Consider the following 13,031-nt stretch of genomic DNA (forward strand, 5'->3'; position numbering starts at 1 on the left):
AGGTTTAACTCTCCTAGAAAAGAATGTAACCCAGAACTTAAAAGGCCATTTTGTCGAAACTGTACTTTTAATATTGTCTGGAAACAACTTTAGAACGGTAGATATGGTTTTGATCGGAATTTGATGCCGGCAATCTAAATTTAATTCTATATCAGCGTACGTAGTCATTTTGCGATATCTGCTGAAGTTATTTTCGGTGCACGCTTTCGTCTCTATTTTGTAGGCGAAGAAAATGACATTCGTTTCAACGCGACGCCATTTCGTTAGAACTTAACGTTTTTTAGCCGGCCGGTGTGGCCGAGCGGTTCTAGGTGCTTCAGTCTGGAACCGCGTGACAGCTACGGTCGCAGGTTCGAATCCTGCCTCAGGCATGGATGTGTGTGATGTCCTTACTCAGGTTTAAGAAGTTCTAAGTTCTAGGGGACTGATGACCTCAGATGTTAAGTCACATAGTGCTCACAGCCATTAACGCTTTTCAAATATTCTATATTTGCTGACAGAAATTAAACAGAAAATGATGGTCAGGTCCTGTAGAAAGTGTCATCACTTCTGTCTCTATGCTGTTCATTTTTGGAACACAACCTACTACCAGCTTAAAGACAGAAGTGATGACACTTTCTGCAAGACCTGACCATCATTTTGCAGGACAGTGCTCAAGCACGCACAGTGCAAGCTGTTACTGATTTGTTTGACTGGTGGGACTGCTAAGTGCCATACCACCTACTGCACTCCCCTGACTTAAACCCTCGTGAGTGCAACTGGATTTCTAAACTGAAGGAAACACTTCACGGCATTCGCTTCAGAACTGCTACAATAGACCGCGCCGCTCGAACTGTCAACACAACTGGCACTGCTAAGAGTATCCTACGACTTCCACATCGCTGGCAAGGGATTATACACAATGCTGGTGACTACTTTGATGGTGAGTAAAACTTTGAAACACGTACCTATTTTGTACAAGCTGTAAAGAAATAGTTGCTAATATCAAAGTTCCAGCCCTCGTACTGCCTGGTACAGAGTCCTCAGACGAATCACTAAGATAGTACGACATTCCGTACTGTAGTTAGCGTCGAAGTCTACACCATATTTTATTGTAAACTAATTTATAAAAGATTCTATCTGTGTGAAACAGGACTGCTGAAAATTCCACCTTTTGTAAGGCAGTAGTTATTTCAAGCAAAAATGAAATCGAATCACAAGTGTGTAATAGCTACGATTTACCAGGGACTATTTAAATCCGCCGTAGCACAAGCCGAAGGATGTACAGACGGGGATAAACCCGTATTAGAATTTATCATTCAAGTCGCTAATTATTTTTCTTTTAAGATTATAAATCGTTTAATATTGATGCTTCTGCGACATCTGTAGCCAAAATAAATGGAAGAGGCAGAATTTTAATACCAACTTTTTCTTTGCAAACATGGTCATCGACGAGGAAATTCTGTTCAGTAAAAATTACGGAACTATCCAATGAGGTCTCGACGGAACCAACACTACTGCGAAGACTACAGCTGGCTCTAAATGCGGAGGAATCCGAAACAGTGCTGTGCGCGAAACGTCAGAGCGCAGCGTCCCGTGACTGCAGCACGGATGAGCCACACAACCAGAGCCAGGCGCAGTCGCGCAGTACAAATATTTGACAGTAGCGGTGCGCCGAGATGCGGACTGAAGGAAATGCCAGCCCGCGATTCATCGATAGAAACCACGTCAGCCCGTCAACTGAGGGGAGACTGTATAGACATGTACCGGACCCACACGTCGGCCTAACAGCGGACTTAGGGTGTGTACGAAGGACGGCGGTGTCACTCATTACAGACTTTACTGGCTAGAGCGTGTGGCAGAGGTGTTCAACAGTCTCAGCTGCCAGACAATCGAAGAAGCACGTCGTATACCTCGTGAGAACCTGCTCCGAGAACTCTGGGAACTAGAGTGAAATCTACGAATATTGTTCGGCCCCCAATCTGCCCAAGACGTAGAGACAGCGCATTAAAAACAGGCAAACAGCGCCTCGCACAAAGACGTACAAACAGTCGCTACTGCCGATGCGCTATCCGTGAATGTAACAGGAATAAACGCTAACGTATTGTGCAATAAAAAGCACGCTCTGTGACACACTTCGCACTGATTCGCAGTGCTGTTGCGGAAACCACAAAGAGCCAGAAAATTCAGATAAGAGCAACTCGTACGATGGAATCCATCTCGTTTATTTAAGCCTAGTTTACACGAAAACATATGGGTGCGCCACGCGTTCCGTGGAATGAGCTGCACGCAAATTGTTTCATATTTGACTGTAGACACGGCGAAACTAGTATACACTTCAGTTTCGTCGTTTCGTGGGTTCCTGAGTCGTGTCGGAAATAAAGTTTTGGCAGCTGCACGTCGCACGAGCTATGATGGAGTTAAGGCTTGTTGCGTGGAATCGCTGCATAAGAAAAAAAATAAGAAACATGTTTCGATTCGTGACTGGATGAAGAAAAGACGTCAGCTCGGTTGCTCTGCCTCCTTGTTGAAATAATTTATAATGGGAGATCCAAGAAGTCCTTTTAATTATCTTAGAATTTCACCAGAACTGTTCACGTTTCATCTAAATAGAGTTAATTATGCGAACGTGCATTACAATCGAGAACACTCGGCATGCTATAAGATGCGGTTTTAGTTGGTGATGACGCTTTTTCATTAACACCAATACTTATTAACCTTAACAGTAATAATTATTAAAATCAACAGCAGTAATTATTCAAAGCAGGCCGCTTTAAGAAGAACATGGTTTGCGGACTACTCTCTTGAAGATAGTTCTGTACAGTGGCAATATTTCAAAATTATAACATATGTGAATGGGGAGCACTGCAGCGACGTTTTAAATAGATCAATATTAAATAAAGAATGCAGCTTCTTGATTTGTGTAGCCTTCCCTCATGTCAACAACATTCCTTTAAAAAAAAGAGTCGGTCAACTCGAATTATGGGATTTTAGTCTTGTAGACGAGAGAGCATTTCCGCAACTAGAATTAAATTTGCTTTAACTTTTCTTAATTCAGGTGTATATGTGCTCCTAAATCAGTAAATTTTGCCCTGCAGCTCAGATAGTGTCACACTATGTTCTGATCGCACGTGGAGGTCTCGGGAACAGCAATATGTAGCTTATTTTTATAATCAGCATCACTGAAATCCCACAAACACCTCTGCAAAACATAGATATCCAAAAACTGAACACGACTCTCCGTTCCCCATTTCATATTTCAATTTGTGTACACTCTACGAGCACACACAACCTCAAAACTCATGCAACTAGTGTCGCCAAAGTTGGGACACGCCGAAAGTGTTTTGTTTCACCGACGAGTTGCGCGCATGCGTAGTGGCTGGTAGCGCAGTTGCCTGCAACCTAGTGTCGTCGAGTAAACTAGGCTTTACGCTGTAACTAGCACCAAACGAAAGAACAACTCATTCCCGTCTCGTGGGACTAGTCTCAGCATACAAGGTGTTAAGAAAAATATATTCCATATTTTGAGATACGGTAGAACGGGTCAAAACAACAAAAAAGACACTGTAAATGTAGGTAGTAAAGTACAACTCTTAAGCCTCTCTCTTGTATTGGGAATTCTTTGCTGTTACGAACGTCCCACAAATGGCTCTGATCACTATAGGACTTAACTTCTGAGGTCATCAGTGCCCTAGTACTTAGAACTACTTAAACCTAACTAACCTAAGGACATCACACACATCCATGCCCGAAGCAGGATTCGAACCTGCGACCGTAGCGGTCGCGCGGTTCCGGATTGTAGCGCCTAGGACCGCTTGGCCACTCCGGCCGGCAACGTCCCACAGAATGCAGTAAACAAATGAAAGCACATTCTGTTACTGCGAAACAACACTCGTGAGAAATCTCTACAGGCAATCTGCCATTTCCCATGTGGAATAACAGACTTCCATTATGCTGGTAAGTGCATTCTGTAGATCGTTCATAATAGCAGAGTCACAGTAGCAAAGATGAAATGCTCATGGCTCTTAAGTTATGCATTTTATAACCCATGTTTAGGTGGACATTTTTGTATTGTTTTGGTCCTTATTAGCACCTCTCAAAATATGGGTTTCGTTTTACAGCCTGTGTAAAGCACCGCGGTATACACGCCACAACTGCTACGGTGAAGGTACCGTGATTGTAGCCACTCACCTTTCCCATGCTGCAGAGAACTGGTCACTTCTGTGCAGAGAGAGAGAAAGAGAGAGAGAGAGACGACCACAACATACTACGACAGCGAGCGAAAGTTTCAGCACATCGCTAACGCATGACATTTGAAAAAAAAAAATCTTAAGGCGGGCACAATATAATCGATATCGGTCGTTGGTAATGTGCAAGTCAGAGTGTGAAAATAGACATTGTGATACGTCGCCGCCACAGCTGTGCCGCGTACTTACAGCGTGCCTGCAACAGCGCAGGTTTTGCCTGTGCGGGCGTCATTGAGGCGGCAGACCACTTCTGGGTGCCCGATGCAGAACAAGACTGCGCGTCCTCCCACTTCCGCGATACCCGTGCAGCCAAAGCGGCCGACTTCTGTCTCGGCCGCAGTGCTGCCATCTGCACGGACACCACACACTCACACTGACCTTCCGCCATGTAACGTCTAGTTCAGACAAGGCGAAATACACTACTGGCCATTAAAATTGCTACACCAAGGTGCAATGCAGATGATAAACGGGTATTCATTGGACAAATATATTATACTAGAAGTGACCTCTGATTACATTTTCATGCAGTTTTGATGCATAGATCCTGAGAAATCAGTAACCAAAACAACCACCTATGGCCGTAATAACGTCCCTGATACGCCTGGGCATAGAGTCAAACAGAGCTTGGATGGCTGCCCATGCAGCTTTAACACGATACCACAGTTCATCAAGAGTAGTGACTGGCGTATTGTGACGAGCCAGCTGCTCGGCCACAATTGACCAGACGTTTTCAATTGGTGAGAGATCTGGAGAATATGCTGGCCAGGGCAGCAGTCTAACACTTCCTGCATCCAGAAAGGCCCGTACAGGACCTGCAACATGCGGTCGTGCATTATCCTGCTGAAATGTAGGGTTTCGCAGGCATCGAATGAAGGGTAGAGCCACAGGTCCGTAAAACATCTGAAATGTAACGTCCACTGTTCAACGTTCCGTCAATGCGAACAACAGGTGGCAGAGACGTGTAACATATGGCACCCCATACCATCACGCCGGGTGATACGCCAGTATGGCGATGATGAATGCACGCTTCCAATGTGCGTTCACCGCGATGTCGTTAAACACGCACGGATGCGACCATCATGATGCTGTAAACAGAACCTGGATTCATCCGAAAAAATGACGTTTTGCCATTCGTGCACCCAGGTTCGTCGTTAAGTGCACCATCGCAGGCGCTCCTGTCTGTGATGCAGCGTCAAGGTTAATCGCAGCCGTGCTCTCCGAGCTGATAGTCCATGCTGCTATAATCAACGTCGAATTGTTCGTCCAGATGGTTGTTGTCTTGCAAACGTCCCCATCTGTTGACTCAGGGATCGAGGCGTGGCTGCACCGATCCGTTACAGCCATGCGGATAAGATGCCTGTCATCTCGACTGGTGGTGATACGAGGCCGTTGGGATCCAGCACGACGTTTCGTATTACCCTCCTGAACCCACCGATTCCAAATTCTGCTAATAGTTATTGGATCTCGAACAACGCGAGCAGCAATGTCGCGATACGATGAACTGCAATCGCGATAGGCTACAATACGACCTTTATCAAAGTCGGAAACGTGATGGTACGCATTTCTACTCCTTACACGGGGCATCACAGCAATGTTTCACCAGGCAACGCCGGTCAACTGCTGTTTGTGCATGAGAAATCGATTGGAAACTTTGTTCATGTTAGCACGTCGTAGGTGTCGCCACCAACACCAACCTTGTGTGAATGCGTATCACAGCATCTTCTTCCTGTCGGTTAAATTTAGCGTCTGTAGCACGTCATCTTCGTGGTGTAGCAATTTTAATGGCCAGTAGTGTACGTTTTCCTTACTGACGCTAAAGTGAACACCACGATCGAGCAATCATCCGTGAGTGGCGTTTTAACTGGATACGCTGTAACGCATTCTATGGAAGTCACGTTGGGAAAACAGTGACGAGTACTCGAACTTCTTTTATTGTTCTATCAGCTTCCAGCTACAAGATTCCCATAAGGCCCTGAACAATGCTGAAACGAAACACGTTTCATTCTAACATTAAAGTAAACAAAACCGGCACTGTACATTACTCTAATTCACTGGCTGTACTTGCACATCACCTTGGCACGCTGCTCTTGTCTGGAAGGAAGATCGGTTTGGACACCACACCGCTTTACTAGGTGTATGCATTGATGAGGGGTTGAACTGGAAAACACACACTGCAGATCTGCTGAAACGTTTGAGTTCAGCTACTTATGCTGTTAGGGTCACTGCAAATTTTGGCGATATACATATCAGTAAATTAGTTTACAACGCCTGTTTTCATTCTCTGCTTTCGTATGGCATATTCTGGGGTAACTCATCATTGAGTAAAAGAGTGTTCATTGCACAAAAGCACGTAATCAGAATAACTGCTGGAGCCCATCCAAGATCATCGTGCAGACACTTATTTAAAGAGCTAGGAATCTTCACTGTAGCCTCACAATATATATGTTCACTTATGAAATTTGTTATTTACAATCCGAATGAATTCAAAAGTATTAGCAGTGTACATGGCTACAACACTAAGAGAAAGGATGATCTTCACTACTCAAGGTTAAATCTAACTTTGGCTCAGAAGGGGGTAAATTATGCTGCCGCAAAAGTCTTTGGTCACTTACCGAATAGCATCAAAAGTCTGACAGATAGCCATATAGCATTTAAAAAGAAATTAAAAGAATTTCTTAATGGCAACTCCTACTCATTACAAGAATTTTTGGATATAGTAAGCGGGTAATTTCCCCAACCGCACAAAAAAATTAAGTATCATGTAATATTTTGTGAAATGTAATATCTTGTATAGACAGTTTTTATTAACTTGACGCGATCCACATCATTACGAAGTGTCGCATTCATGATCTATGGAAGAATTACTAATCTAATCTAGGCACGGTCCTATCAAGCCCTTGTCTTCCTCAGACGTCTGAACTGTTACAGCGGGATCTACATTTTAAAGGGGGACTCCAAACCACGGTACAATTCGGCACTTACCACATTAACAAATCATTAGCTAAAGTACAAAAAACGACGACTGGCAGAAAAAGAAAACCTACGGCCGGTTGCAGAGCAAAGCTGTTTTTCCTATGTAACCCTGGGACATACCACTTTGTTCTGCTTATCTCAGTTTATGGTTTTTGCACGTTTTCACCCCTCAAAATGTCTAGCCGCCGATTAAATACATATTTTTATGAAGAAATTTGGAAACAGATTTGGATCTTATACGGTGTACTGTTGGTGGTGGTGAATGTTATGTGGCACGTACCCTACGCCACATGAGAAGTGTGGCGACAGCAGCGCCGCCTCTAACGGTCAGGGCACAAAAGGCGAAAGCCAAGATTATTTTAACTATTGTAACGAGTCAAAGTTCCGCTTCTTTTCCTGTTCGGAAGAGCCTTTGTAAAAGTTTTGTCGTGAAAATGAAGTTTGTGCCAGCCACTGGAACACGGTGACGTGAGGCATCGTTTTACAATGAAGGCTTTCACGACCGGATGGTACTGTTGTTGATAATTCTTCCGGGTTATATGGCTGTGGTCCATGGAATTCTTCTATTCCTAACGTTGGACATCCTCAGAGGTATGGCTGGTCCTGCTGAGTCCTGCTGAGTCCTGCTGAGTCCTGCCGACTGACGAGTTGTGCGCCGGAGAGCGGCCTAAATACCGAGGATGGTTGGTTGGTTTGGGGAAGGAGACCAGACAGCGTCGTCATCGGTCTCATCGGATTGGGGAAGGATGTCGGCCGTGACCTTTCAGAGGAACCATCCCGGCATTTGCCTGGAGAGATTTAAGGAAATCACGGAAAACCTAAATCAGGATGGCCGGACGCGGGATTGAACCGTCGTCCTCCCGAATGCGAGTCCAGTGTGCTAACCACTGCGCCACCTCGCTCGGTGCTAGAGTGGTAGAGTGTAATTGTTGATGGATAAGACGCCACTGCAAGACACTTCTTCGAGTAAGGCTTAATTGGAGTCTTGTGGAACAGTCTTAACTTAGTAGTGACTGCGTAAGGTATGCAACTAACCGGCTAGAAGCGACACACTACGCACCTGCCACCAGCTTCTGCTTCTCCTTCTGCTTCTGCTTCTGCGGCTGCTGTTGCTGCTGCTCGAAGATGCGGACGGCCGCCTTGACGGAGCTGCTGGGGGGCGGCCCGGGGGCGGCCGCAGCGGGGGCGGCAGTTGCAGCGGAGGCAGCGGCCGAGGCGGAAGGCACCCCCGGCGGCGGCGGCGGCCCCACCGCCGCCGCCCCCGCCCCCGCCCCCACCCCCGCGGACAGCGCGTTGAACTTGGCGGACAGCGCCGCCACACCGGGGGCGATGGCGCGCTCGCGCTCCCGCCTCCGGGGGCAGAAGCGGGGGGCGGCCACCGGCACAGCCGCCTCCACCGCAGTAGAGCCAGACTTCATGCCGCGTCCTGCAACAGACAGACAAACCACTCTCACTTTCGCACCTCTACTCGAATGCAACACCGTTTTTCTACTGCTAGCTGCGAACTATTTTGTTGCGACCGGCGGTCAACAGTCAGTAGAAACCATTCCTAGGTAGTCACCGCCAGTCAAAATCTGTGATGGCACTAACAAATCTCTCCCCTGTCCTATCGTATTTTTACGTTCTTCGCAAGACAACAACAAATGGTTCAAATGGCTCTGAGCACTATGGGGCTTAATTTCTGAAGTCATCAGTCCCCTACAACTTAGAACTACTTAAACCTAACTAACCCAAGGACATCACACACACCCATGCTCGAGGCAGGATTCGAACCTGCGACCGTAGCGGTCGCGCGGTTCCAGACTGTAGCGCCTAGAACCGCTAGGCAGACAACAGCATGTTATTTTTAAATGCAAACATTTTAGATTAGATTTTACCGTGACTGCTTTTGACATCAAATGAAACAACAATTTTACTGTTACCAGTCATTTTTTATTTATCTCCACGACGAGTTTCAAAGGTTTGTTAAATCCCCATCAAGGTCGATTTACATTTGTTACTATGAGATGCGTCTGTATAGCGTTACGATGTTTTTGGAGGAACTTGTGGCACCGTCTCCAGTAGTAACAGGTTCCTTTATTTTCGTAACACATCACATGTATAGTGTCATATTTCGTAAACAATGGAGGTATAAACCTTTGATACGTGTCGTGCAGATAAATAGACAGTGACAGGTAGCAGTAAACTTGTTTCATTTAACAAGTTATTTATATTTCAACCTCAAACCCGTTACTGTAAAAAATTATTTACTATTCCTTGTCAAATGTTTCAGATAAAAGCAAAACAAACTACAAAAATGGATGACGAGTGAGAACCGTAATATGTGCGACCTGTTTTAAAGTGTCAGTTAACAGGTCTCCAGATTTGCAATAAGCAGGTGAGTCCCCTGCCTCTCCTTCGCTACCTGCTAGTAGGTGACCTCACGCAGCGGCCGCGACGCCCGCTTCCCCCGTGCCTTCGCGAGGTTTCTCCGCCGCCGCGCTCTCAGTGCACCTGGCAGCGCCTCGCGGCACCGCTTTGCTACGGCACCTTCCTGCCGCCCGTCAGCTGCCAGCCTTAAGCCGTCGGCACACGGACCGCGCTGTCGAAAGTTAACGTTGAGCGTGCCAGGTTCAACGTGCCGCTGAACGCTCAGGAACGATGCGACTTGTGCATACGGTACGTGGGCCCAAACGTGGCATACGCGATCGCAACGCACTCCAGCGGCAGTTGTCGGATGTTTCTAGTTCGTAAATCACACTGTTTACTCAACGGGAGCGCGTAAAAATCCCACATTAGCTTTATTAAAGCGCACATTTCTTCCATCGTCCACGAAAGGGGAAGCACCGTGTCCTATCAATAAGGACACAGGCTTATAAAAGTTCCATTACAAACAGTGCGTTACAAATTTGGAATATTTTTCTGCATAATAAAAACCATTATTTCATCATTCCCACATTTTAGTAAAACCCCAAGGTCAGTCTTACTTGATCACTGTTCCTACCCAGCAGCAGAACCTTTGCAACATGTGAATTACGAAGCGTAAGAGAAAAAGGTGCAAAATATCTTTATAGAAATAGTGCAAGCTGTCCGTTATATTAAGCCAATCGAACAATCACCTCTCAACAAGAGGTGAACTTGTATTTACTTAACATCAAATATTATAGTCTGTACTTACATTAAACTAATAATAAACTATCAGTACCTAATAAAAACCCGAATGTTAGGGGGAAAAATATTGGTTGTCAGGACGCGAACCACAGCCCCAACAAAAATGCTTAGTTGTGGACAGCGACGCTATTCATTACGCTAAACCAACATCACACCTTTCGTTACTAATCATAGTATCTTAAGCCTTGCTAAAAACCTTAATCGTAGATATGTTACTAAATGAAATTTAATTATAACAAATTGTACCAATAACAATGCGTTTTGGGTGGATCTTCAGTGTGTCGCTGCCTTCAAATAGCCTACTCTCATAATACGCAAGTTACAATAATTCTTTTGCCACTAATATGATGTTTCTCATTATTTCGTTGGAACGAATCACACACTTAACAACGGGTTTTGCAGTGATTCTCAATTTGCTGGTGCTCGGAACGGCATGTATACATATAGGCTTGAAATGTATGCCAATATGGCGCCCCACAACTCTGTTCCGAAGGGAGACAGCGTGCTTGTGACGTAGGTGGCGTTGTGCCATCTCATTGGTCAACGCTCAGAATATCTGACATGCCAGATATCGCTCAGCACGTTCGGAAAGACTCCCGAGCGTGCTATTCCACGCTATGACGTCAGAAACTCGGCACGCTCAACGCTCAACGTTCGGATGCACGGACCGGCTTTAAGCCGTCGGAACACGGACCGTGCATCCGAGCGTTGAGCGTGCCGTGTTTCTGACGTCATAGTGTGGAATAGCACGCTCGGGAGTCTTTCCGAACGTGCTGAGCAATATCTGACATGTCAGATATTCTGAGCGTGCGTCTGAGCGTTGACCAATCAGATAGCACAACGCCACCTACGTCACATGCACGTCATCACCCTCCAGCATTGAGCTCTGAGGCGCCATATTGGCATTCAGTTCAAGCCTATCTTATGTATGTCGTTTCTGAGCACCAGTAAATTCAGAATCACTCGAAAATCCGTTGTTAACTGCGTGATTCGTTGCAATAAATTAATGGGAGACAGCGTATTCGTGGCAAAGGAATTATTGTCACTTGTGTATTATGAGAGTATGTCATTTGAAGGTAGCGACACACTGAGGCTCCACCAAAAACACATTGTTCTTGGTACAACTTCTTATAATTAAATTTCAGCTAGTAACATAGCTAAGATTAAAGCATTTAGCAAGTGCCAACATCTTAGAATTGGCCACAAACGAACTGTTGTCAGTTTAGCGATGACCTACTCTCATAATACGTAAGTGACAATAATTCTTTTAGCCGGCACGGTAGCTCAGCGTGTTCGGTCAGAGAGCTGGTTGGGCTCTGTAATAAAATAACTGAGTGGAAGGATCAGCAAACTATCTTGACCGGATGTCACGTGACGTCCGCAACGAACACACACAGCGATCAACAACGAACAAAATGCAAAAATCAGACTCTTGACACTGATGAAACGGAACTATAAATGACTCAGTTGAACAAATAAATTCAAAACAATTTTATAAAAAAAAGCGTAGTCAGTAGCGTTGATGATACATGACCAGAAAGGTGATCTGATGATGATTCGCGCCTCACCAAGTCTAAATATTTTTCCTAACATTCGCGTATATAATAAGTCCTGATGCTTTATTATTAGTTAAAGTATATACAACAATAGTTGATGTTATGTAAATATAAGGTCACCTTTTTCTGAGGAGTGAGTTTGTTCGAGTGACTTAATCTACAGAACAGTTTGCGCTACTTGTATAAAGGTATTTTGTTCATTTTTCTTTTGAGTTTCGTAATTTGCCTGTTGTAAAGATTCGGCTACTAGGCAGCAACAGTGATCAAGTAAGAAAGACCTTAGGGTTTCACTAGAATGTGGGAGAGATAAAATAGTGTTTATCTTATGTGGAGAACTATTACAAATTTGTGTCGCACTGTTTGTAAAGGAACTTTTATAAGTCTCTATTCTCATTGACTGGACATGGTACTTTCCCTTTCCCTTGAAACATGTACGTCGACACTGAAGTTTTTATTTGTGTATATTGCATACAGAACAACGTTTTAATGGAGCTAACGTGGGAATTTTACGCGTGCCTGTTGAATAAACATTGTGATTTACGAACTAGAAACATCCGACAACTCCCGCTGGAGTTCGTTGCGATCGCGTATACCACGTTGGGGCCCACGTACCGTATGCACAAGTCGCATCGTTCCTGAGCGTTCAGCAGGCCGTTGAGTTCGGTACGCTCAACGTTAACGTTCGACAGCACGGTCCGTGTGCCGACGGCTTTACCCTCCCTGCTCCTCGCCACCCCATCTGTGTGAGCAGCTGACATGCATCGTCATGAGCTGACATTTCAGTTGCTATCGAGGTGTGTGGACACCGTCCTCAGAAGCTATACTTCGTGTTAATAAGCGACCAGTTGTTATTGCAAAGCGGCTCTTACTGTCTGCTACACCACGCAGCCACATTAGGACTGAGGTATACCGCAGAAGGCCTGTGCTGGAAATGACACACACAGCCGCGAGTCTTCCAGGGGCTAAAAAACGCGTAAACTGGACAGCGGCTGACTTGAAGGCGTGTAGCGCCGTCCGAGGAGTGGCGGTTTGGCCCCTTTTGAGACGGTGCGGGGCGGAGAGTGCAGCGACGGCCGAACGATTCGTTTTGTGTGGAGGCCGCGGTTGGTTCTGCGAAGTTCCGGGG

At 45.5% G+C, this 13,031-nt stretch overlaps 1 protein-coding gene across 2 annotated transcripts in view; it reads right to left on the reverse strand.

The window, feature by feature from the left end:
• LOC126354875 (rho guanine nucleotide exchange factor 26-like) overlaps window positions 1-13,031 on the reverse strand; it is a 444,136-nt gene that overhangs the window by 183,618 nt on the left and 247,487 nt on the right. For both annotated transcript variants that reach the window (XM_050004883.1, XM_050004882.1), the window contains exon 4: window positions 8,260-8,625. In XM_050004883.1, the coding sequence (XP_049860840.1) occupies window positions 8,260-8,617 (358 nt within the window). In that variant the 5' untranslated portion in view covers window positions 8,618-8,625. The remainder of the gene's footprint in view (window positions 1-8,259; window positions 8,626-13,031) is intronic.

This window comes from Schistocerca gregaria, chromosome 3 (genome assembly GCF_023897955.1).
Source record: "Schistocerca gregaria isolate iqSchGreg1 chromosome 3, iqSchGreg1.2, whole genome shotgun sequence".
Lineage (NCBI taxonomy): Eukaryota > Metazoa > Arthropoda > Insecta > Orthoptera > Acrididae > Schistocerca > Schistocerca gregaria.